The 26,713-nt window shown below is 35.0% G+C and overlaps 1 protein-coding gene across 1 annotated transcript in view; it reads left to right on the top strand.

The window, feature by feature from the left end:
* The window catches only part of SMCHD1 (structural maintenance of chromosomes flexible hinge domain containing 1), a 68,997-nt gene extending 42,529 nt beyond the window's left edge, over positions 1 to 26,468 (top strand). Inside the window, exons 28-48 of the mRNA XM_058036095.1 lie at positions 421 to 539; positions 1,170 to 1,337; positions 2,386 to 2,511; positions 4,409 to 4,488; positions 5,800 to 5,957; positions 7,588 to 7,703; positions 8,144 to 8,205; positions 10,197 to 10,284; positions 10,702 to 10,833; positions 11,985 to 12,131; positions 15,541 to 15,667; positions 15,838 to 15,957; positions 17,236 to 17,321; positions 18,336 to 18,458; positions 18,668 to 18,858; positions 19,629 to 19,738; positions 21,081 to 21,151; positions 22,035 to 22,206; positions 24,123 to 24,281; positions 24,975 to 25,098; positions 26,052 to 26,468. Coding sequence (XP_057892078.1) covers positions 421 to 539; positions 1,170 to 1,337; positions 2,386 to 2,511; positions 4,409 to 4,488; positions 5,800 to 5,957; positions 7,588 to 7,703; positions 8,144 to 8,205; positions 10,197 to 10,284; positions 10,702 to 10,833; positions 11,985 to 12,131; positions 15,541 to 15,667; positions 15,838 to 15,957; positions 17,236 to 17,321; positions 18,336 to 18,458; positions 18,668 to 18,858; positions 19,629 to 19,738; positions 21,081 to 21,151; positions 22,035 to 22,206; positions 24,123 to 24,281; positions 24,975 to 25,098; positions 26,052 to 26,154 — 2,582 coding nt within the window. The 3' untranslated portion in view covers positions 26,155 to 26,468. The remainder of the gene's footprint in view (positions 1 to 420; positions 540 to 1,169; positions 1,338 to 2,385; positions 2,512 to 4,408; positions 4,489 to 5,799; positions 5,958 to 7,587; positions 7,704 to 8,143; positions 8,206 to 10,196; positions 10,285 to 10,701; positions 10,834 to 11,984; positions 12,132 to 15,540; positions 15,668 to 15,837; positions 15,958 to 17,235; positions 17,322 to 18,335; positions 18,459 to 18,667; positions 18,859 to 19,628; positions 19,739 to 21,080; positions 21,152 to 22,034; positions 22,207 to 24,122; positions 24,282 to 24,974; positions 25,099 to 26,051) is intronic.
* Positions 26,469 to 26,713: the final 245 nt, after the last annotated feature.

The following is a 26,713-nucleotide window of genomic DNA, read 5'->3' as shown; positions in this document are numbered from 1 at the left end:
AGATTTGGAGTGGGGTTTTTCCTAGGCGTGTTCAGAGACTGTAAAGAGAGACAGTGGGCACCAAGTGAAACAAAGGATGTTCCCCCCAAACATCAGGAAACACTTTTTCAATGTGAGGCTGACTGAGCACTGGCACAGATTGCCCAGAATTTGTGGTGTCCCTCCTTAGAGATACTCAGAAGCTGCCTGCCTGCAACTGGCTCGAGGTTGCCCTACTTGAGCAGGGGTTTTGAACCAGGTGACATCCAGAAATACTCTCCAACCTCAGCCTGTGATGTAGTGATAGTTACTGAATTTTTTTCTATATTGTATCTGTATTGTGTATGTTTATATTCCATATGTTGTATAATGTTTTGTTAAAGCAGCTGCTGAGGTGATCATCCTAATAATCATTTTAATCATCATCATCTTTTTTAACAGATGTAATGATTACAGATCAGTTTGGAAATCAGGTTCAGACAATGACATCTGCATGTGTAAATTCCCTAGGAGTTTCTGGGCCTGGACTTGATAAGTCAAATTTGAAAATAACTTGGCAGGTATTTATAAGATGTCATATAGTTTACTCCTTTGTGGCATTTGTGTGGTAATTGTCTTAATTCTGTTACACATAACTAAACCAAAAATGTGGAAAGGTATTCAAATTACATGCGAGTTGGTTGCTGAAAGCATTAAAATTGTATGATCCTGTTCTAAGGACCACAGCTGCATCTGTTAAAAACCTTATCACTGCTGCAGCTGTAAAATGTGGAGGCCAGTTCACTCTCTGCTTGAGTCAGGGTTGCTTTGTTTCTAGGTCATTGTTCTATTTGTTTTCTTCTATCTTGCTTTTAGTCTTCTGTGTTTTTTTATGTTGGTACAGTTGATTTTAAGATGTTTTGAAAAACCTTGTAGTATGGACTGGTATCTATACCTTTTAAAATTCACTGGATATAACCTGAAAAACAAGTTTCTGAGAAATTCTTGAGTTTGAAATGTGTCACTTCTTACTCATGAAGTTCATTAAAATTTAAGAGAAGGAATAGAACTTGTAGTTTAATTTTTAGTCCACTGTCTCGCAGTAAAAATACCAAACAGTATTTATAGCATTAATGCTATATTAAAAAAATACTATTAAGTTTTACTTTGTTTTATTTGTTCTTGATAAAATTTTCTTTGTTTCTCAATAGGAAAGTACTCAGACAATGAAAGTAAAAGGTATTCGATACAAACCTTGTTTACTTGGAAGCAAAGAATTGTGCTTTGCTTGGCGTGAGTTTTCTGACTTTATCAGAGTGAATTTAGTAGCAGGATCCCCAGCTAAATTGCAGCTTGTGGATTGGCCAGAGTTAGAAAAGGTAAGTTGAACAATTTTGCTTTAAAAAAAACAACATGGTCCCTAGTCATGTATTTTAATTCCATTTTTCATGCAATAGCTAGCTCCATTAGGCTTTTAAAAGTAAACTTATTTTGGAGTAATCTAACTCATATGTGTATGTTTACAACCTAAAGTACTGCAGACTTTTTTCTGCCCCATTTGCCTTTCTACAGATAGTGTAACTGTTCTCTGGTGCAGTAATTTTACTGTGGGCTGGATCCTGACACCCATCTTTCACTGCTGTTTTCCAAAAATACAATCCTTAGTGGTAGTAATGGCTGGCAGCTCATCTCTCTGTCTCTGCTGGGGTTTTTTGATGTTCAGGATGTAGGATGGCAGTCCCAGATTTACTTCAGTTTATAAGTGTTTACTGTCAGAAAGTAAACACTTGTACTTCATTGTCTCTAAGACTTAATGGAAATGGCTGGAGATTTTTGGTGCTGTGCATCTATTTGCCTTAGGTATTTAAAATTATTTTTCGGTGTTTACTTTGGCTATTCAAAGAACAGTGCTTAACTTCTTGCAGAAATCAGAATAGAAAATCAAAAGCAGAAAAAAGAAAATTGTCTGAATAGAGGACAGGAATCAAGATTGGTGTTTTGGGAAAATGGAGAAGAAGGTTACTGAAGAAAATTAAACAGAAGGTTCAGAAAGTCGCATAACTATTTTTTTTCTCTAGGCAACTGTTCAAGTATATCAGAAAATAAAATTTTTAGACCATAGCTCTTCCTACAACAAGAACATTGATAAGGCCCTTCAGAATGAGTAACCCATGCCATTTAATTCAACTAGTGCAACCCATGCCATTTAATTCAAGTAGTGCATTTTATTCTAAAAACAGAATATAAACAAACTCTAGAAATACATTCCTACATACCATTCAATCATGGCCTTAGCTGTTCTGGGAGACAAATAGTATGGGAAAGGTGGACACTGTTGCTCTGGGGATTCCTAAACTGCTGTTAATGTCCAAGATATGTACAATTGATTATCATCATTTGAGTATCGTGTATTTGTGTCTGTTCCAGCCTGTGGCAGTGATTAATGGTAGAGAACTGCAGAAGCCCCTTATTGTTCAGTTGTGTGATCAGTGGGGAAATCCAGCTCATGAACCTAATGTCAAAATCAACCTTACAAAGAGTAGCAACTTAAAGGTAAGCATTGGCCTTATTAGGTAAACTTTGTTTAACACAGGTTTTGTTGTCATGTCTATGGTATGTTAATTTTCAGGACATTTTTGGAAATGTAATAAAATACTGTAAGATCACAAAAGAATAACTAATCTTGTATAAGAACTGTGACAACAAATATCATAAACTGGTCCCAGGACAAAACCCACAAATATAACAAACTTTGGGTAGGACGGGATCTGAGTAAAATTCGAATACATTCCAGATATTTTACAGAACCTTTTTTCCAAATTTTGCATGCACATCAGACCACCACATCCCCCATGTTATCAGAGGTAATTTACTGAATTATAGTAATGACAATGGTGCAGTCTCAACTAGCAACCAAATAATTTTTATCCGGTGGTTCTTTGATTTTGATTCCTGAATGTATGACTTACTGGTCTGTAGGTAAAGCTGGTCAGCAGATTTGGGCCCTACTTGATTATCCTGTGAAAAGCAGGATAAATGAGACTAAAACAATGAGGATGCAAATCTAGCCCAGATATAAGTGGTTACTGTCTGTTCCATAAGTGAGGTATGAGTATCAGATGGTTTTCACTTTAGTCTATACAAAGGAAGGACTTTGACAGAATACTCCATTCATTAAAAATTTATTCCTGTATTTGAACAAAAAAGGTAAGTCAAGCTGTCAAACATTCCTACTTGTCAGTACAGAGACTGTTATATTGAATGTATATATTATCACCACAGGATATATTCATCCACCTCTGGACATAACATTTTTTCATTCAGGACAGGTCCTGTTCCCTTTTTGTTCCTGCTTGCTGTGCATTTGCGTTCCTCAGTTTTCTCAGAATAAACAACAGCCGAGAACCTTCTTTTGCTTGCTCCTCCAAAGCTGTGCCACAACCTTAGCTTTTGCCCAATTTAACTATGCTATTATTACTTCTTGTAATTGGATATTTTGGAGTAGATTTTTTGATATCCTGAACCTTTTTTTCTGTCTTTTTTTACTCTCTTGCCATAGAAGCTCGCCTTGCAGTTTGGAGATTTTTTTCTTTGCGCCATCTACTGTTTTTATGGTGTCAGCTGAAGCTCACTGTGGGTTCTAGTTATTTTGTTCCTGAGAGAAGACACAACCTTGGGAGTAGCACTGTGTGATAGCGCTGCCTGGTCAAAGAGACGTTGGGGCGGCATGCTGTGTCTTCACAGATTTTTTGCCTTCTTCTGGGGAGCACCAGCAGCATGTCTTAGAGTCCACATGTTCTTTAGCTGAGTGGGATGTGTCCAGGAGAAAGTGCTCTGGAAGCCAAGGTTGAACATTGTTATAAAAGTGTTTATTACAGCATGCTCTGCCTTGGCATTTCCAATAGGTGGTATGCACAGTCTCTCAAAAGAAATGAGAAGATTTTGGGAATGGAAATTCTCAAATAAGATGTTCTCTATATTTCAGATTCCATCCTCTAAATCTCCAAAGCCTGATACTATGCAGTTGTAGCATGTGTTCCCTGTACTCCTTTATCTTACAGATCCAAAATTGAGTAAGAACTGGAGGAACACTGTAACAAGCACTAAATTGTTTGTAGAAAGTTTTTGGATCTGAAAATACACTCAGATTAACATCTGCTGTGGATGATACGATAGCATCAGTAGCAGTTTAAGAAATAACATTTTTAAAATATTTGAATATATTAATGAAGAAAGTGTCCTAGTTCAGATGAAGTGATTGCTTTTAAAATCTGGTAGAGAATTTGAACCCTCTTCTTAATATTGTCCTAATAACAGTATATCTTTCCCTAACTTATAGTACAAATTTTAGCTACAGCTCAAATTAACAGACATACGCAGGCAAATGAGATAAACATTCTGTCCTAAGACTATTTCTGTGTTGTTGAAAGATTTTATTTTTTTTTGACAGCTTGTTCCTTCAAACCAGCAGCATAAAACAGATGACACTGGTAGGGCTAACCTGGGAGTTTTTAGGATTCACGCACCTAGGTAAGTAGTGAAAACCGGATGGATTTCATAAAGTACTATTAAGTATTAATCTAGAACTAAGATTTACTATCCATATGCAGGTGGATGGCCAGATAGTAAGTTAAAAAAATCTAAGTGCTTAACTAAATAAAATTCAGTAGCTGCTTCTTTTGATCTATTGAAAAGCTGCTGCTGTAATTTTCTGAATCTTGTTTTATTGTGCTAGACATTGTTTTAAAGGATTGGGTAGAGTGTCCTAAGGAATTTTAAATAGATGTATTTAATTTTTCCTATTTGTAATTCAACTGCTCAAGTCTAATTTCCAGCAGATATGTGTACTGTGGTTCCTGCTTCTTCATCTTATGCTTCTTCATGCTCACTTCATGTATAGCTTCCCTTACACACTTAGGTCCCATATGGCTTTTCAGTTCATCATTTCTGTATCTTCCTCATAGTCACAGTTCTGCAACCCACTCCCTGTATCCCTGAGGTTTTGGAGCAAGACTGGGTTGACTTTAGGTTATTTGAAACTAGCAATAAGTGCTTGTTCTTTGCATTTAAATATGGAGGATTTGACTCATAGTACTCTTGCATTTGGAAATCTAAAACAGCATTGTTTTAAATGCTGTTGATGGTGCTCAGTGTATTTATGACATCTGTGACTTGGTAGAAGGATGATGAATATTAGATATCAGTTTACTACTGGAGGTTAGAAACAGGTGTGATATACTATTTAAAGCATAATCAAAACTTCCTTGGAAGTACAACCTCTGTGCAGTTAAATGCTATATTCCCAGTTGTATTTTTTAAAAGACTGGGAATTTTTGAAAAAACTTCTAAAAATTAAACTTAAAAATTAAACTTTTAAAAATTAAACTTAAAAATTTAAGTTTTTAATACTGTGAAGAAAATTAGTTATTTGATAGCATTGAAGACATTATATACTTTCAGTGTACTTTGTTGTATGTGAATGGTACTTGGATTCACTCTTTGGAAATTTATCAAAGTGGAATGCTTCTCACCATTTTAACTGCTTTTTGCTTTACTGTCTGCTGCTTGAGGCTACAGTTGCTAGTGTCTTACAGGCAATGAAATGTGATGAAAATAATGAAATACTAACACAAAATTAACAAGTTAATATCTTAAGAATAACTTGTGACTATACTTACCTGTCATTGCATTAACAGTTCCTTTTTTTTCTTCTCTTTACTACTACATTACTAGATATTGTTTAGCATGCTTTCATGTACATTGTTCAGACTTTAAGCCAGTTGAAAATTGTCTTTTCAGAAGAGATTTTACATCCATTTTTATGATTTCTCTATATTGCAGGGGAGAGCACATTTTACAGATTAAAGCCTCATACAACAAGGCTATATTAGATTGTCTTGTAATCACAGTAAATGTCCTGCCTGATCCTGAGAAACCTATCTGCTTGAATGTTAAATATGACAAAAGTTCTTCTTTTCCAGCAGGAGGTACTTTTCCTGGTAAGTGTACGACTTTTTGGTGGAAATCAATCACTCAAGAGCTTTGAAAACTGTGGAAAATTATTTTGGGGGTTTGCCTACTCTATTGTTTTGTTTTGTTTTTCTGGTCTGTTTTCTCAGTTCTTTGTAACAGCTGTGTCTGAGGTGTAACACTTGGACAGAAGAGATATGTAGGTCATCTTTGGAAAGCATTTCAAAAGACCTCTTATTTATTTGTTCCAAATTGCTCCTTTTATCCATCTATAAACGATAAAACTAAGAATCTCTTTTCTGTCTTACTAAAATATGACCTGAGCTTGTTCATGTATGTTTTCCCGCATCTCTTTCTCTGGAATAGTAGCAAAGGAAGTAGCTATGAAATTCTAGGTCAGCTGTGAGCCAAGACAAACCAAAAGTAATCAACAGGAGGACAACACAAAATATTCTTTTCTCCTGCTGTATTCTCTCACAAAAGAGCTTGTTTCTTGGCTGTCATAACTTGATCAGCCAACATTTTTATGACAAGAGGTTTTTGTTTTTTAAAATACTCCATACAATGTTATGACCTTGATTAAATTCACGAGGTATTTTAGTTTTTCCTGGAGGAATCATAAAATGACAGAGTGGTTTGGGTTGGAAAAGACCTGTAAAATTATCTACCTCCCAACCTCCCTGCCAAACAGACATTTTTCAAATGTAGTATGTAGTGTAAATCAACCAGGTTTTTAGTTAAGAAAGAGAATTAGACAGCTTCCTCAGGACAATATATATAGTATATATGACATTAAATTATTTCATAATAAATTCTGTATTGACTGCTTCATATTATTAAATAAATAAAATAACATCCTAATTATTTGATTTACTGTTGATTTCAGGTATACTGAGGGCAGGCACTCTAATCTCGGGGGGGGGTCATGCCTGAACTTTTCATGCTCATCAAATCATAGTCCTTCCTTAAAGTGCAAAATCCAGTCCTGCACGAACACTGCAAGTTCATTTACGTGCATTAAACCAATTTGCTTTGTTCACATTTTGAACTAGAAGAAGGGTAGCTTTATTCAAGTTTGGATTCCATTTCCTTCAGATCACTGCACTTTCTATGGGGCCTACAAGAAAAGTGAAATTTTTCATACTGGGTTATAAAATGGCAGGTAGTTTGACTGCAAAACTAGTCACCAGAGTGAAATGTCTTTCTATAGCTGACTTCTAACAGCTACAACTGTGTGATCCTAGTCTGTAAGAAATAAAGTACTTGTGAAGGAAAAGGGGGATTTGGATTTCTTGTCCTTGAAGGAAGGTATCACCTGCTCAGTTGCTACTGGTACGCATTCCTGAGAGCAAGAAGCAGCCTGGTGTGCTGTTTTGATAAGAATGATAAATTGAGAAAGGCAGACTTGAAATTTTAGGATTTTTTTTTTAAAGCTGTCATAAAGTAGGTATTTGGTTTTTCCTAAGGATTGTTACCTGGTCTAGGAGAGAAGGTTTTTCATACCTGATTTGAAATCCTTAGTGGTTTTGGCTCTTTTTGAAATGCTTGTTTTGTAAGTTTTTTTTTCTCTTAAGTATGAGGGAGACACAGAAATAATGAAGTTTGAGCTGCTTAATTCTGAATAAAAATAATCTTCAAAACATGTTTTTCATCCTACAGATTTTATGGTTAGTGTTCTTTCTGAAGAAGACACCATTATTAAAAATATTAATCCAGCACGGATTTCTATGAAAATGTGGGAAGCACAGAGCGGCCGGGTTAGGACACCAGTTGATGTAAGTCATCAAAATGCATTTTCAAAATGGCTATGAACATGCCAGCATAGGACAAACATAGTAGAACCTGTCTTTCATTTGACTTAGATCTGCATCCTGTTCTAGATTTTAAGTAACAAATATTACAGATCAACCCTACGTGTTTATCAGTGTCTGTCCTGTTACAAGTTGTCAGATTGATCATCTGTACTACAGTAATGACAAAAATGTTGCTGTTCTGCAGAAGCTAACTCATAGCAGGGAGGGTATTAGAAGTAGCCACATTGAATTTTGCAAAGAAAAGACTGTGAGAATTAAGAACATGAAATTAGTGTCTAAAGTACAGGCAGTCTCATTGGTTCACTGTGGGCTAATCAGTACTGCAAATCATTTAGGCTTGGTAGCATATTGCAAGTTAAGTACTTTCAGTACATTGCATTAAATTTTTTGCATTTTTACAGGTTACAACGTTTAGCTGTAGTAAGGTGAAGGATGACAAGGAAGATGGCTTCTTTTACTTCAGGTATAACAGCATTTATTCTGTAAATACTCATGGAACTTACTATACAAAATGCATAGTTTGAAGTAGAAGAGTTTTATGTTTTGATAATAATAGTCCGTCACAGAATTAGTATGATACAGAAGAGGTGAAAGATACTAGCAAGATGCATTGAGATGAAGATTGAATTCTTTCCTAGATACTTTTGACATTTGTATAATCTGAGAGTAGAGAAGAAAGGAGTCTAAGATAATAGAATACATTTTGAGATACGCTAGCAATGAGGGAGCTAAATGATCAGCTTGTAACTTAGATGGTAACTTTAATTCTTTTCAATATTTCTTTAACTACTGTAGAATTGCAGCCTGGACTAAGAAGATTTAACTCTATTTTGCTACCTTCTCTAGCTGTGCATCAATCCTGAGCAATGGTCTTGGTCCTGTTAGTAATCATTCCTTGGGCTACTTATTCAGAAATAGTGTCTCCAATGAAAGGTGGCAGAACCAGAGCTCATCATAAGCTGGTACCTAACTGCCACATTCTTTCTACATCTATTTCTAGTAGACAATCTATGGGATTAGCTAAGTAGTTATGGTACTGGCTATTGATTTAAGCTTTTGCCTCCTGGGAGTGGGCTTTTCTTCTCATAGGTGCCTGTAGTTCACTAGTTGTCCACAAATGTCCAGAAATAAAACTCCCAGCCTTATTGAAAAATTTGAAAGGAGAGTAGACACTGCCCATTAGCAGCCCTTGTAGGAAATTACATTTTACATATTGCTGCCAGTGTCTGTGGCATCACTGTCTATGAAGTGACTTTATTTCAAGTTTCCTGTTCTTGGCACACTCTCAGATGGTTTTCATCTGTTTATTGCCAGTCAGTAACACAGATGCCGTTACGCAGTCTGAAACAACTTCCATAGCAATCATGTATTTCTTCTTTTTCTAAAGCCTGTGTCTGTCCAGCCATGAGATCCTTAGCTGATTATTTACTAATTAGTGTTTTAATGTATCCTGACAAGGCAGGTGCTACTGTCAGTCTTAAGCTAAATAAAATGCAGACAAGAATTGTCACTTTGTTTGTGAAATCTAAAAAAGGAAAAGTCATGGTCTGTTCTAGAAATATTAAAGCTTTGGGATTTCATATTTTCCGAGCTAAGTGTTCCAGGGAATCTTACATATGACTACTTCCCAAACAAAATCAGAAGAAATAAGTTACTTAATGTTGACAAAACAGTTAAACTGCTGTTGAGTGCAAGAATCATTAATCAGTTTAAGAATGCCACATGTCATGTTTGGAGAAATACCTGCATCTTGGCTGTTTGCAGCTCTTCAAAAGTTTGTAAGCACTTTTAAGTCACTGGTATCCCTTGCTGAATACTGCAAAGTCCTCTGGATGCCGTGTGGCCTTCCTTGCTGGGTGAAATTGTAGCAGCAGAACCTCAGGTGTCTGGACTTTTCTTCATGTTTTGGTGGTAGGGGTTCTTTGCCAGTGGTCTACACTCTGGAATTCTGTCAGTTAGAAGGAAAACTCTGTTTTTCTTTCACTATACTCAGCCTTGACCAGTGATCCCAATTACACAACTTTGTACAATCTGACTGAGGAGGGAATTAGATACTCTGATTTTATGAAAATTTTATTAAATTTGGAGAGAAATGGTTGTTGTTCCAAATCTAGACATGTCTATGTTTTGTTCTGGTAGCTGTATGAAAATTCTGAATAGGAAATTAAATGGTGTAGACTTGCAGATTTCTGAATAGGGCCATGACAAACATCCTGTCATCTAGAAAAGACAAACTTTTGGAGGAGACTTCCCTCATTCAAACTTCCAAAAGCCTTACTCTAATTCTCAAGGTTGTTTGATGGCCTTCTTTCTGAAGGAGGAGTATTATGCCTTAGTAGGGGTTTCTGACTAGATTGGAGGACAACTCAGAATTTGAATTTTTTGTGTACTTACATACTTGTGACTATAATATTGTCTCATGTTTGCTTGGGTTTTATTTTTGGTTTTTTTTAGGGATAAAGTGGTTCCAGAGAGGGTGGGCACTTACATGATCCAGTTTACCTTTGCAATGGATAAGACAAATATGCTCAACAGTGAACAGGTTTGTATCTATAATTAATTGCAAGTAGCCAAGAACATGTAATACAGAATCATCTGGGTGAAGTGTTAGGATACTTTGTAGGTTCAGAGTGGAAATACTTCCACTCACAACTTTTGAAAAAAAATTATATTTTTATTTTTGATAGTTACTGATTTCAAACTGTTGATTATCAAAATATGTTTTCATTAACTTCTATAACCAAAAGTAACCAAAAATTTGATGGTATAACAGAAGTGAATAATTTGCAACCTAGCAGAACTGCTTTATGGTTGTGCTAATTTATTCCAGGTCTGTCCACAAATTTCACATACATTTGTTTTAGTGGTTTTTGAGCAACCCAGGTGTGCAGGTGATTTGTAGTTAATTATATCAGTATTTTATTTTGTTTTGTTTCATTTTTCCTTTTTTTTCTGCTAGATTATAATTGAAGTTGTACCTAATGATCCTGTACGCTTGTTACCTGATTCTTTACCAGCTACTCCAGCAGTTTCCAATGTTCGCGCTCAAACCAGCCGTACACTGGTCAAGGATTTATACCTCCATTTAATGGTAACTATACTTCCATACAAAATCATAATTAGCGAAATGTAGAAGACTGCTGAAACTATGTTGAATTTTGCTGTAAGGCATTGCTACTGTTTCTTTGCAGATTCACTTCATTAAAAAAGATGTTAATCAGTGATTTTTCAGCATATAACAGGTCCGTCTTCTTAGATTTACATACAGATGACCAAAACTGAAATGTTTTGTCCTTGCTGTCAGGTATCTCAATTGAGAGATCCATGTTTTGTTGCTGCACAAAAAAATTGTTTCAAGAATAGATTCTAGTGGGAAAACACTTATGTGTACAGCAGATGTTTCCCTCCATGATTTTTATTCTCTTAGAAATCTTATATTACCAAAAATAAGGTTTCTTGAACATCAAGTGTTCACAGGGATAAAAGGAAATCACTTACCACCTACCACAATAGCAAAGCAGACTCAGCTTGTGCAAAAGTAATTTAATTTCATTTCCAGTTAAAAAGATTTATGTAATAAGAAACGAAGACCAAAAATCTAAAGCAGCACCTACTGCCCCACCCTTCCCAGGCTCAGCTTTGTTCCAGATTCCTGTACTCTTCCCCAAGCAGTGCAGGGGGATGGAGAATGGGGGCCACAGTCAACCTGTAACAGCTCCTCAGCTCCTTCCTGCCAGTGCTTTTTCTTCAGTTTCCCTATTCTAGTGCAGGTCCCTTCGTGGGCCACAGTCCTTCATGAACTGCCCCACTGTGAGCCCTTGCCACAGGCTGCAGTCCAGGAGTTGTCAGCCTGGTTTAGCATTGGGTCCTCCATGGGCTTCCATGCAGGTCTCTGCTCCACCATGGTCCATCATTGGCTACAGGGAAGTACTTGCTCCAGTGTAGTTTCCCTGTGAGCTGCAGAGGTCTCTGCTCCTCCTGCTGTTCCTTCTCTCACTCTCTGCTGTTTTCTCTTTTTTTTTCCCCATTCTCACCTGCCTATGCATTTCTGCCCATTCTTAAGTATAAAGGAACACCATTTTGGCTCAGTGCACAGATGGAGCACTGGCCATGTGCAGCCTCTCCTCTCAAAGGCTGCCTCTGCGGAGACTGCTAGCACCTTGCCATATAAAACCAGGGCAGTGCAGGAATGGATTATTTAGTTCAGTCCCAAACTAACTTTAATTTCTTTTTTACTCACAGGATGAATACAACAACCACACTGGACTTGATCTAGTTGGCAAAATAATAGCAAAAATTAAAAGCCACAATGAAGATTTTGAGATCCCGCAGTTTCAGGGGAAAGTCAATACAGTAGAGTTTCCATTGGAGAGTGGGTCAGCTGAAATTGTAAGTGACTGAAATACACAGCTCCATGAACACTGTGTATAATGAGGCTATTTTTCCTGCAGTTTGAAAGTTATCTTACATCTCATTGCGTTCTGTGGAGATTTAGTTTATATTGTAGGTTTCCCTTAGAAATAAGTAGATAAATTATTTCTTCCGTATTTGGTTGCTGATTTTCAGAAAATCTGAAGGAAGGACATTCTTTAAAAAGTTTATCCTTTCCAAGTGAGACAAGTGTACAAGTACTTTCAGTTAGGGACCAGGACATTCAGGAAAATCCAGGAAAAATATTTTCTTCATTTGAATTTCACATGTGAATAACACTTAACCAGTTTGTAGTTAAACCATTAATATTACCATTATTTTACATTTTTATTTATAGTACTCTCAGGCTGTTATATCTTAAGATCATTTACACTGACTTCTTCATATATTTCTAATTAAATTTTGCTAGGCTCTCTTTACTTTTTTGTCTAAGTAGTGGGCATATATATACACTTTGTGGAAAGGCATCCTACCCTCATTTGAAAAAGATAAAGCTACCATTTTTCTTTATGCTTTGTTTCACTCATTAACACATCTGGCTGTTAGAAATGCTTTCCTTATTTTGGTTTGAAACTCTGACATCATGCATACTCTGAAAGTACTGCATATTGTAGTCACATCACTGCAGGCACTTTTTCTTCAACAAATACAGATTGAATTTTTAAAACCTGTAAGTTCCATCTTTCACAGTTGCTATAAAATACGATACAAAGACACAGTGTAAAATGTGCTCCTGCCCCAAACCAGGAACTGTTTAAAACACACCCAAGAAAATCCAGGTGAATGTGAAATTTCTTCTAATTGGAATGGTCACAATCTCTGTTTACAATCTCAAGCCTACACAGAAATTCATTCAGTAGTATTCCTGTGGTGAAACAGTTGTATATTGATTTTTGTTTTCAACTTGAAATATCATATAAGAGTGGCAGAGCAAAGTTATACCTCTATTTCATTTGGTTGTCACATATTTTAAAAGTCTGACTTCTACAGAAGTCTTCAAACAGTTAGAAGATGTATCACAGGAGGATCCAACTTTTTAAGGACATTTTCTCAGCTACCTTTTCTAACTCACTCTTTGGAACCAGCTTTATGACAGACCAACATCAGTGTGGGCCAAGTGGAGACAGACACTCAAATAAATCTTGGAAATCACCACCATACGACTACAGTAGAATCCTAAAATCTACAGGTCCTACATAGAAATTTCTTTATAATATATATTTTATTCAGTACATTGACTGCTTTTATGGAGCTTCATATGTGAAACTGAATGACACAGCCTAAGTTATTCATTGTCAATAACAGTCAAGAACAGAAACATCTAGTTAACATGGCCAAATGTTATTAATGTGCCAGATTCTTGTCTACTCTAATCCATACAGAAAAGTGACAAAATATGTATAAAAAACAAACTAGTAAAATAAAATGCAGAGGCTGAATAGAGGTATCAGATAAAATTAATATACTGATTGATTTATGGTACACTCTTGGGTTTCTCTGGTTTCCGTACCATGTTTCAGGAGTAATTAACTGGTTTGTGAACACATTTTCCTCCAGGCAGATGGGGTTAGGAAAACCTAAAGGTTTTAGCTTTAGGTAAGGATCAGCTAAAACCACTGGTCTAACAAAACACTCTGCAATTCTTGTATTTACACGTGTGGTAACAAGGTGTAAATTGAACACCTTTATATGGGTAACAATAACCCCATATACAACCTGTGACAGTTCAGATGAAATTACTCGATAATTTCAAAGACTCCTTGCTAATGCAGAAATAATTTTTTTTTTTGTTTATCTCCATGTAGTAACCTCCTGTTGCATAATTGTGACCTAAATTCTCCCAGTTCCCCATCGGTGACAAAGTAGCCAATGTAATGGAGGGGAGAGTGTGATTGAGTTTCATGGTGTTTAGGGGGTTGGTGGTTTGTTTGGCTTATTTTGCCCTTTACCCCCTCCCTCTTTTTTTTTTTTTCTTTTTTTGTAAGCAGATTAGGTGGTTTTTTTCCTGGTTTGGTGGGAGCTGGGGGGGTTTTGCATGCTTCTTCCTTTTTATTACAATGATCTAAATAGGTCCTGCTGCTTTCGACAGTAACTTGTGTTCCCCAGTCATCCATGGGGACAAATTGCATTTCAGTGAACCCAGTATCTTTCCCCCTCTTCAGGCAGTTTTCAGGCATCTGGTTTATACTGAGTTCCCTGGCTTCAGACTACTCACAAAACCCATGTGGAAACTGTGCGGATCTAATGTGGAAAGGATTTGTTGGTTGTGAGGCACTGTCCTTTTCATATGACTTGTAATAGGGAGTGGAAGGGACATACTTGTGTTCTTCAAGTATTTTGAAATTGTTCCATCTTGTTTGTAAAGACAGTTGTGTGCACTTAGCACAAATAATGAAAGTGATAATCTGACATGTTTACCCTTAGTAATAGATAAGTTCAGGAACTTGTTTAATGAAGAAAAATGTTAAGATTTTTGTTGACGTATTTTCTGAGGAAAAAATATTTCCACTACAGACTTCTCCTGACAACATATGTAGCTACAATATTTTTGAAAGCTATGAAGACTATCTTTGAAGGTTATATATCTATCTCTTCTTTTAGGCTGCAACCACTTCTCTCATGATTTGGCCAGTTGAGTGGCAATTTCTACATGTTAAAGGTGGAAACAGTATGAGTTTTATTATAAGAATTATTCATTTTATGCATGATACTTTTCCCTAAGTAGCAGCGCATTTAGATCGTACCTTTACTAATTTTATTTCTGTTTACCTTTATGGTTTTATAATATTTCTCATGTTTATAAAGAAAGGCAAAGGATTTAGTAGGTATTTTCAATAAGGAATTGATAAGAAGTTAAATGTTTATGATAGTGTTTGGATGTATAGTGTTCATTCATTTGGGATTTGCTGTCTACTTCCATAGTAACAGCAGTAACTTTAGCTAAGCACTGGGAATAGTTTGTTCCTCCTTCTCTGTGTTTATGCTTTGGGTCTTTGTTTTTAATGATCTGTTTGCATTTCACATACTGAATGAAGTACACCTGAGGTTATCTTGCTTATGAGGCAGTGCAGAGGATATTATTTCTGAGTGTGTGTCTCTGAAATAAAAGACATAGCCAAAAATACTAAGACTTTTTCAACAGGTAAAATGACAGTCTTAATTTCTTAATAATAAAATAGCTGTATCTTTGTATTTTACTTTGTTTATTTGTTATAAAAGGCTGTGAACTGTATCGATATCATGTGTTATGTAACTCACAAGATTCACATTTACACTTATGTAACTTCTGAGATTTACATCTGAAGAATGTTTCTTTTGTGTGTAACCTCAAGCATGGGCATAAACTTATGTTTGTTTATTTTCACAGAATTTAGTGCTGGCTGAAGACAGTCCTGGAAGAGATAGCACTGAATATATTCTTGTCTTTGAGCCACATCTGCCAGCTTTGAAAAAACCTTTGGAACCATATTGTCTCTCGTTTATGTTTTACAATGGTATGTTTCAAGTGCTCTAAAATAGTTGCTTTTCCTTAGAATCAGCTATTTTTAGATCCATAATATGTTTTCAGAACTATGTAATAGCTTAATAGATTTTTGCTAATGCTTAAACCAATTAAGCACGTTACTGTGTTTTCTTTTAAAAGTTTACATGTGTATTTCTGTAGATTCCAAGAAGCAGCAGCTGATGGCAACACTGACCAGGGAGAAAGACCAATTATCTAAGTCCATAGATCTTTACAGAAAGATGTTTGATACTACAAATCAGCTCGTAGCTGAAATGAAATGTAAGTTCAATCAAATATGTAAATAATTTTTCTGTAAATTAAACTTCTGCCCTATAATGATTTTCAGAATATAGAGAAGGGGTGAAAAATCAATATTGAAATCATGAGACATAGTAATTAGAGGCTAGCAGACAGGGTGTATATCTTGCAGGGAAGCATCTAATTATTTAGCATCTGTCTATTAGGCTGTTCCTACCTATAAAGGTCTTTGACGTAGAATGTCACATTGTCAGGATTATCTAAAGTAGAAAAGGAACATTGAAGTTGGTATTCTTTTTATCCACGACTGCCTTTCACTCCCATCTTTGCATGCTCATACATCTGGAAATTCAACAGTTGTCTAAAAACAATTTGAGGAGAGTGAACTATAGATAATCCTCTTTAAAAAATGTAGTCTTATGTTTTCAAAATGTTACTTTTCCACCTCACGTTTGACCTTGTGTACATTATTCAGAAGTGTTGTGTCATTGTTTATGTTCTTCAGCAAATGTAATTCTTTATGAATGAAGGAATTGTTTTCTTTGCCTTTTTTTTTGTCTGAATCATCCCACCTGTTGATCTCAAGGTTTGTTTTAATAATTGCATTTTGAATTTTTCTTTTAAATAATCACCAAAAGTAAGTAAAGTGCATTGGTATTGAAGATGCTGCTGTTTGTTGTAATTTTAATACTACATATTTCCATTATGAATGGAAAATCCTGAATTGCAGTGAAAGGCATAAAATCTTTGTTTCATACACACACATCTGTGGAGAGTAAGTTAGCATAAAGTGTAATGCTATACTCTTAAGTAACATTTTCAAGTACAAACTTGTTGTCATTAGAGGGTAGAAAGCAAATCACCTGTTTACTCATTTGTTTCTGGAATTAGTTCAGGTATGAGAGCTGAAGAAATAATGTCCAGAAAGTGGTGTCCCATATAACAGACAAAAGAAGGTAGTGCCAGCCACCACTCTTCTCTCCTGTCTTGCCAATTCACCTGTTGGAGAACCATTTACAATGATAATTGAGGATAAAATTAAAACCAGCTAATGTTCTCAGACTGATATAAGGTCTAAGCCCCTTTGCTGCTTGAAGCTGAAGGTGTGACATCTGCTGAAATAGTTTAGAAACTGGACAAAATCGCAAGATCTTTGTGGAAAAATTCTTACATTCTGTGCTGAAATTAAGAAGTAGATAGGGTCAGTTGCAGCTGGCATAATTCTGAAAAGTTACAAGAAATTCTCTATGTGTTCCATTGCTTCCTATCACTTCCTCACTCTCTTTTGATTTGTTTCAGGTCAGGTTAAAGAAGCTGAAACACGAGAAGCTCTCCTGAAGAATGAACTGAAAAAGCACCAAATTGAATTACCACAGACAAACACAGTATGCCTTGATTCTTACTAAACTCCATTAATATATCTAAAATTGATATCAATAATATATCAATACTAATATTGCTGAATGACACCTGTTACCAAAACAGTGAAAATTTAAACTGTAGAAAAATTCATGAATCAATGTCAAACTTAAGATCTGGTTTTTTTGTATTGTTCTGTTAGTGTGATGATCTTTTAAAATACTGTTAAAGAACTAACAAAAACCTTGTCTTTTACATCCTGGTCTTGTGCTTTTGCTGGTCATGTTTCTGCTAAGGTTACGTGTGTTACTGGTACTGCTAGATGTTAGAGTAGGTTATAGGAGGTTGGTCAATATATATTGGATGTATTCTGGCATAAGTAAGCCAAAGGAAAGCACTTTTTTTTAGAGAATCAGAGAATTACATATGTTACTGCCAAAGTTCATGTAAAAATAAGTTTGGAAATATTCAGGGCAATGTACTTCATTACTAATTTCCCTTAAAGATACAATTATGTTTTAAGAAACTTTAAAAAAGTTTGCAAACTACTGACATTTGGGGGAAGAAAACACCTATGTAAACAATTATCGCTAGATCAAATAAGACCAAGTTATAGTCATTAATCACAAATCAGTAGAATTAAATTGCAGTCACAGTACTGAAGTTCCCCCTGCTAGCTAAATTTTTCAAGCCTGGACATAGTCACCCTCTGAAATGGTTTCTTTTTGTGCGTGCATGATTGTCTCTTCCTGCTGTTTTAAACTTTCCTCACTTTTGTCTCTAATCAAGCACTGATAGTTCTTTGTGAAATGCTCCTTGAAGTCCTTAAAAATTAAAAAAAGGGGAAAAAAAGTAATGAGAAAGTTTGGTCACAATTGCAGTGATTTTTCCCTTTGCTCTTTTCTGAGATTGTGGTCCCTTATATTTTAAAAGTCTGTTTCAGGTTATTACTTTCAGGTTAGAATGTTAACTGATGACAGATTACTTCTGCTGCTCAGTCCAATGGTACATGCTTGCTGATTTTAAATTTTTATTCTCAGCTTCAGTATGTGGATTCTCTTCTGAAAAAAAAGGTCTTGGAACAAGAAGGAGTAATGAAGCAGCCAAGGAGAACTTGTACCCTCCCAAACTATCCAAAAGGCAACCAGGATATTCTAGGCAAGGTGAGTTTTCTTGCAGGGAGCCTTCTAATGAGTTTTGTTGGTTCCACAGAGTGGTAGTGATGAAAAATTATCTGATGACCAGCTCCCCTAACAGAGCCATCAACAGGGGAATTAAATGTCTGTCTGAAGTTGCAGGATTATTGTGATTACTATGAAAGGGGGACATAGTCTTGGTTTCTGTTTTGACTGTTGTAACTTCTGTGGTACAGATTGCACATTTAGCTCAAATTGAGGATAATGAAGCGGCAAAAGTCATCTCTTGGCACCTGGCAAGTGACATGGACTGTGTTGTCACACTGACCACAGAAGCTGCTCGTTCTATCTTCGATGAAACTCAAGGTCGACAACAAGTGTTACCCCTTGATTCCATTTACAAGAAGACACTTCCAGATTGGAGCAGGTAGAAAAAAAACAATGAAAGTTCTGCATTTGTATTACATACTTCTTCAACTCTTTTTTTCTTGTCTAAGTTGATTGTTAAACTTCAGTTAAAGATTTGAAGTATAAAATTTCTGGGCTTATTATTATAGCAACGGTAATGTCACTTGAAGTGTTAGTGAAATCTCAGCTTTACATCTTCAACTACTGTGTGATGTTCTTTATATAATAAGGTGTTTCTATTAAATAAGATAATCTTTTTTTCTTCATGTCTACATGTTTTCTAGAGCAGGAATTTATTTTAAATAATTATAGTGCTTCCAATCAGATTATAACTTTCAAAAGTCCAGTTTCAAAATACATTCCTAAAATCATCTGTAGTAATAGAAATTCATTTTGCTATTTCAGTTGCCTGAAAAATAAAGTACAGTATTTATGCTCCTGAAAATCATTTGCTTATGAAGGTGACTGCTAATATAATAAGAATGCCCTTTAGGAAAGATCTGATGTATAAATGCATTTATAATGTTCAAATTCTCAGTTTTCATAATACAGTGCATTAAAACTTGTCCATAAATTAGTCGTATGAATTTGCTGGAAATAAGGTCTCATAACAAATCAGTGTTTCACTGAAACATATTTAATATAACTGGCATTTCAGATAATGGTTGGATCATTTTTCTAATGTGGAAGTGTTAAGATGCATTCAATTCAGTTGGAGATTCCTGAGTAGAATAAAGACAAATTGCTTTCTTCTTTTCTTCTCCTTTGCTGTCCTCTTTCTTTAACCAGACCTTTACCTCACTTGAGAAATGGAAGAACCTTCTTCAGACCTATTGGAAATCCTGTATTTGCCAGAGATCTGTTAACATTTCCAGATAACATAGAGCATTGTCAAACAGGTAAATGATAAGAAAGAAATAATTAATAACTTATTTCTTTTAAAGCATGAAATACAGAAACATGACAAATGATAATCCCTTCAATAATCTTCACTGATGCATTTGCAAACACCAGAGTACATTCCTCCTGAGTTCTGTTGGTAAAAATAGGAGGGCATTAGCATTAATTATTTTTAAACAAAATTGTGAAAATTTCAACCATGACCACTTTCTTCTGCTTGTTTTCTTAGTTTCATTTTGTCTACTTAGATGTATGGCAGGTTTTTTCTTTTTTAAATTCCTGCAACATTATCTTATTCTCAAGCTCTTTAGAGCAGGAACTGACTATCACAAGATTAATTTTATAATCTCATATTGCAGAAGTTGTTCCTTTTGTTAGGCTTTGTTTCTTTGGTTCTTCTCAGAAATGTGAAATACATAGATTTAAGTACATGCAGACTGAACTGTACATGACTGTGTATGTTATGCTTAAACAGCTTAATAGTTGGGAAAAATCTTTCCATTTTTACATAGATTTTAGTTTAGGAAACTATTGTCCTCTTGCTCTTTCTAACAATGTAGCAATCCCTACCTTTTTCTACACTTTTTTTTTTTTAAATGAAGTAGATCTGCTCCTTTATACGGAGAGTTGGCATCTGTAGTTACTTCAGTAAGTTTTGCATTTTATTTCATGACTTCCCACTATTGAAGTATTCCTCCCTACTGTTAATAAAGACCAGCTTTTAACCCTGTGCATTTTCAGAAAGTTAGATATTGACAGACTTTTAACTATAAATTCTTCTTCATGCCCATTGGGGAATTGAAAAACCACATTGCATGACCTATCTCGTGCATGACTACATTGTTAGATTTTGTATGGAAGAGACTTCTGTTAGCAGAAGAGTCTTAAGCTCAGTTGGATTATTTGCTTGTGAGTGTTTTTTTCTTTGATAAAGCATTGAATATTAAGAAAAATATTAAGAAACTGAGAGCAAAATTCAACATTCCAGGAAGATTTTTAAAAAGATAACGTTTATATAATTCCCTGAAACTTATTATGTGTATCTTGATCAATGTAAAGTATCAAGAGAGTATTTTATTGAAAAATACACTCAATTATGCCAAAAGGCACTTAAATGTACTATTTTTTTCCCTTATGAATTCACTGATGAAAGCAGAAGATTGCATATATATCTCAACCTCAAGAGAATTTTGTTGAAACAAAAATTATTTACATGCTGTTTCCCTTGCACTTATCTTAGAAGATGTATAGTAGAATAATGATGCCTCAGAATTGACTTTTCAAAACTCAAGTTATTTTGCTCCAGAGAAATTTCATAGTTCAAAAATTTATATTTTTCAGTGTTTGGTATGCTCTTGGGTGATACTATCATTATAGATAACTTGGATGCTGCCAACCACTACAGAAAAGAGGTTTGTTTCAATTTTTCATTAAATTTTACTATACAAATATATTGCAGAGCTACATATTTAATACATTAAAAACTTACAGTAATTTCCTAGTTTAATGCTGTGTTAGCTGTAAGTGTACTTACTGTCTGTGGGTCTCAAAGCACTTAACAGTGAATGAAATGTCTGTTATTGGCACTGACAAAATTACCTCCATTCAACAAATTCCATTATGTGAATGTTTCTATAGCACATGGGACCATGTTTTCAAAGATAAGCATCTTCAGTTCTGCTGTGTTAGTGTTAAGCACAGGTTCTTCTGTACTTTCCTAGTCACTCTGTCTCATAAAACACAGGAGTCATAAAAGCACATGGTGAAATTTCAGCTCCACTTGACTAAAAACTTGATGTGAAACTTAGTAGATGTCTTTGAGACCCATTTTATTTAGGTTTAATGGTACATGTTTTAGCAGGCAGGAGTCTCTGAGGAAGTGCTGATACTGAGCACTTTTACTTTCAGCTTATGAGTTTGCTGGAATCAAAATAATGATTGAGCATAAGAATGTAGAACTGTACTGATTGCCACTGCTTCCTTATGCTTCCAATATATGTTGATAATCAGTTTTCCCAGGTATAGATCTATATTCTGCCTTCAGAGTTCTGGAAAATGTGAGAACACAAACCCAAAAAAACTGGTCTCCGTAATTATTGACAGTAATGCTTAATTTTAATAAATGTGTTCTATTGCTTGAAAGCAAAGTCGTGACGTAAATTCATAAAATATGTTTTTCTTTAGGGGACAAAGTTGCATTGCAGTTGAAAAATACAAAGGTTCACAACAGCATTGCTGAACACTTAGATTTCCTGTGGAGTTACTAATTTATTCTCGGTTTTTATACCTGTGCAGGTTGTAAAAATTACACACTGCCCTACCTTGCTGACTAGGGAAGGAGACAGGATTCGTAGCAATGGAAAATTTGGAGGCCTGCAGAATAAAGCTCCTCCAATGGACAAACTCAGAGGAATGGTATTTGGAGCACCAATGCCAAAACTTTACTCTACTATCTCTGCACAGATAGGTGGGTTAATGAAATCACAAACATACAAAACTTTAAAAATTGTATTGCTTGTCCTGTGCTTTTTATTCTCTGATATAATACAGAGAGGAAAACTTCAATTTAGCATACAGTTATTTTAAGAAGTAGGAGCTGTACAGTGTTCTCTTTATAAATTTGCCTTTTCTTAAAAGGTTATAGCTATTACATTTCCTGAAATAAAAAATAATAATAATGAGACAATCCCCTTTATTCTTAGTCTTATTAAAGGAGTATAAGCAGTAATAATCATTCAAATAGCCAGCATGAGAAGCTTGAGCTGATTGAATTCTGGCATCACTGAGACACAAGTTTTAGGTCTTTCTACTCTGGAAACACCATAATCAATTTAGAATTTCTTCTGTGCACGTGAGCTCTATGAAACAGTGTTAGAGAGACTATCTCATTAGTTACACTATTTCCTCTGGGATCACTTCCATTTCTTTATGTGCTTGGATTCTTTATTTCAGAATAAAGGTTAGAAATTAAGTTAGAAGATGCAGTTTCTGACATGTAACAACTGACCTGACTGATGAGCAAAACATTGGAAAGTCTTACAAACAAGATTGTTTTTAAATACTTAACTGTAAAAAGAAAGAACATGAAGTTTATCCATGACAGTGCAATGGAGTGGTGTGGGGAGAGAACACACATACCTATTAAAGCAGCCATATATATGAAAAACTACTTAGCACTGACCAGTTGAGCAGGGGGGAAAAAATAAGGACTAAAAATATCTTTTCTCAGCATTTTACTAAAAATATATTATGCCTAGGGAAAACACAGTAAGCATGTCAATCACAGACTAAAATACACTGGGTTTAGCACTTTGTCTGTTAGCGTCTTTTCAATTGTTGAACTCAATTATTACCCAATACAAATTATATTGAAATTTTTTATAGTTTACTACTGGAGCAATCGTGGTAGAAGAAAAGGGCATGTTTTAATTACACTTAGATACTAGACATTTAAAGGAAAATCATAGTAAAATTCCATTTAAAGGACAGCATCTCATTACACAGGGCTTGTTTTGAACTTAATTTTACACTTAGCATTAGTTCTGACATGCTCTTTTTGAATGTCTGTAGGATAAAAGTTGCCAGTGTAATAACAGATTAGGCAAGGTACTTGTAAAATAAGCTGTACTAAGAGTCTGAAGACTTCTGTCAGTCTGCAGCAGCTCTCTGTGTGAGAGCTTTCACCCCATGGCAAACTTAAGGTCATTTAGTGTTCAGTTAATCTTTTTGCAAGGTACCTCATACTCACCTGAAAGTAAAATGAATGAGTCCAGGCTAATATGCTTGAACCCTTCCTTTATTACTTGACATATTTATTCAGTGCCTGGATGTGGAAAAATTTTTTGTCTCATATGTTTAAAGAGGAAAAAGGATTGTCAACAAAATACTCCTTTGTTTATCTGAGTCTGCTTGATTAGATTTCCATAGTGGGACAGAGTGAAACTCAGTAAATGTTCACTTGGTCCACAAGGTGGAATACAATTCAAGTCAATAATACAAGCTTCTGCTTTGTAGCACTGAAAACACAACATGCTGCAAGCACTTAATGTCATCAGAGGTAGAGAATTTCACGTGGAGCACACAGACAACAAGAAGTGTACAGTAATACCAGTTTCCCACATAATTTTCAGAGCTTGCAGGTACTTCACTGTCATCTAAGATGTGGACTCAAAAAGAAAAGAGGAGTCAAAATATTGGATATGGTTTTCTTTTAACAGTCATTTTAAGAATAGCCGCTATAAGTTTGGATATTTTTTAAGCAGTGTTTTGAAAGGTATGTTTTCTTGTGGATTTATACGTTGCCTAGTTTGTATTGGTAGCATTCTAAATCAAAATGGTAATTTACTTATTGTTCTGTGGCTTATTGTTTTATTTCTCAATTAGATCTTCTTCAGCAATACCGTGCAGCAGTGATTAAATTTGATAGTGTGAATAAGGACCTGGATTTACATTTACAGTCATTGAACACTCCAGAAATGCAAAAGAGAAAACAGGAACTTGCTGAACAAGAGAAAAGCCTCAAGCTAGTAAAACAAAAATTGGGTAGGTTATTGTACTATAATTTTGATGTGCTATAGGAAGAGAACAGTTAACTGCAACCAGATGTATTTTGCTCTTACAAAGTAAGAAGTTCAAACTATGAATGTAAATTGTTAACATTAATTAGTAGCTTAGAGATGTCACATTTTAAGGAAAGAATAGAAAAACTGTATGTGGTAGTATGATGCTGTGGATATTGCCTAGAGCAGTACTGCCCTCTATTGTGTTCAGATAGTAAAAATGTGGTCAGTCTGTACCTTGTGAACATGAAACTGTGATCTCACTAATAAGAGATTATATAACTATTACTGTGGCTGGCCCCATGCTACAGAACATTGGCATGCTTTTTGAAATGACTGTGTAGTAAAGAGCTGAATTGCTTTTGCTAAGGAAACACAATCAAAACATTGTGCTATAAAAAGAAACACCCTGAAGTCTGCAAGAATTGTCTGAGTTGCAAAATTTTTTTATGCCAATATCAAATAATATTTTAAAAATCAACACTTACTCTGCAACAGTTATATATAAATAATTTTAACTGTCATCTTTGAACTCTATTTTAGATATAACGAAACCATAAAATTCATGACATTTCTAAAGTCTTATTTCAAAGGTTTAACTCTTGTTATAGGACCCATTTATAACCAGCAGGTTTAATTTTTCTGTTATTGGTTCTTACTTGCAACTTTTTCGTAGGTATGACTCCTGCTTTATCAGATAAAGGTGCTGAATCGTTACTTCAGCCTATAATTTTAGATATATCTGACACCCCCATTCCACCCAAAAGAATGAGAAGAGACACAGTGAAAAAATTGTACAGGTAAGTATTTTCTGAGTCTAGTGATTATTTTCCCATAATCTGAATTCAAAACCAAAACTAGTTTATTCATATTTTTAAATTCATATTTGTATCTAATAAGCAACAATTAATAGAGTTTGCATAAAGCTGATTTTCAAGATAATTTTTAATTTCTTCTAAAAGTTTCTGCCTCATTTAAAAGTTAAATCTCATATAGAGATTTGCTTACTAATTCTAATTCTGTTTCTCTTTATGAACTGATGATTATCTTTGTGCGCCACATTCCCCATATTCTCTGGTATATTCCCCACTGTTACACCTAAAACCATTTCAGATGGCTCGGTCTGTAAACTCTTTTAAGGTCTGAAATACTGGATAGATGAACACAGGAATAATTATTCTTATGTAATAGAATCATTCTTACACTATTTTTTCTAAGTAACTCTCTGAGGTGAACTGGTGGTAAAGTGTTTTACCCATGCATCTGTTCTCATTCCCTCTGTGCTGGGTGTTTGAACACACAGACACAAATTTGCGAAATCCGTATATCTGTATCTTTAAAGTAACATGAAACTGTCTTTGCCATTTCTCATGTCTCTTCTCATGACTACATCATTGTCTTTGCTGAACTATGGTCATTTTTCTGAGATTATTTAAATCTTAACCCAGTTCTGTAAATCTCAGAACAAGTGTTCACTATATTGCTATGTCTCCTTATTTTTTTATACTTGTTACTGTTTTAATTTTTATCTACATATAAAACTAAAGTGGTTATGTAGTTAAACTGATATTAGCCTGTTGCTATTCTTCATTTTAAAGAAATAAATACAGTAATAAAAAGCTGTGTAAAAATATGGGGATTATATTGTCTATACTTGTTGGAACTCTATGCTATATAAATATTATATATAGATATATATATCTATAAAAAAGAAAAGCTTTGTTTATAAGCCACTGTGCTATGTTTTATTTAGCTCAGAAGAATGGATTTCCTCTACTGCAAAGCAGCAGCAACAGCAAGAGCTGCAAATGACCCCTTCAGAACTTAATGGAACTCCACGGAAAAGAAAGGCATAGACTGATGAGACTTGCTGGGAAAAGCCGTGTATGGAAAATGTGAATACATTCACTTAAAGGAAATACTTATGCGGTATTACCATTACTCTGAAGATTTTTATACTGATAGAAGATACAAATGTATTTCAGTTAGTAGGAACAAAAGTGTAAGTATTTAACATTGATAGCCGAAGTTTTGTATAGTTAATTTTCATTTCTAAAAGCTTTCAGAGTTTTTATGTTCGTGTGTGGAAAAAAAAAGGTTTTAAATATATTCTTTTTTATTTATGAAAATAAAAGATCTTTGCAATAAAACTGCTTCATTACAAAACACTGACAATACAATCACTTGTGTTGAATAGATTGTGTCACGAAATGAGATTTTAATTTAAAAAGCATCTCAAACTGTCTTGAGGAAGACAGTCAAAGGTCACTTTAATGATCTGCATTGCAAAGATTTTAGTGATGAACAGGGCAGAAAAGGATCAAGCATGATTAAAGACAGAATTGCAGCGAGAGTCAGAGCAAGCAGCTGAAAACAGACTTGATTGAAAGAAAAAGATAGGGCAGGAGTAGGAAG

Source organism: Melospiza georgiana, chromosome 1 (assembly GCF_028018845.1).
Source record: "Melospiza georgiana isolate bMelGeo1 chromosome 1, bMelGeo1.pri, whole genome shotgun sequence".
Classification (NCBI taxonomy): domain Eukaryota; kingdom Metazoa; phylum Chordata; class Aves; order Passeriformes; family Passerellidae; genus Melospiza; species Melospiza georgiana.
This window is presented reverse-complemented; position numbering and strand designations above follow the sequence as displayed.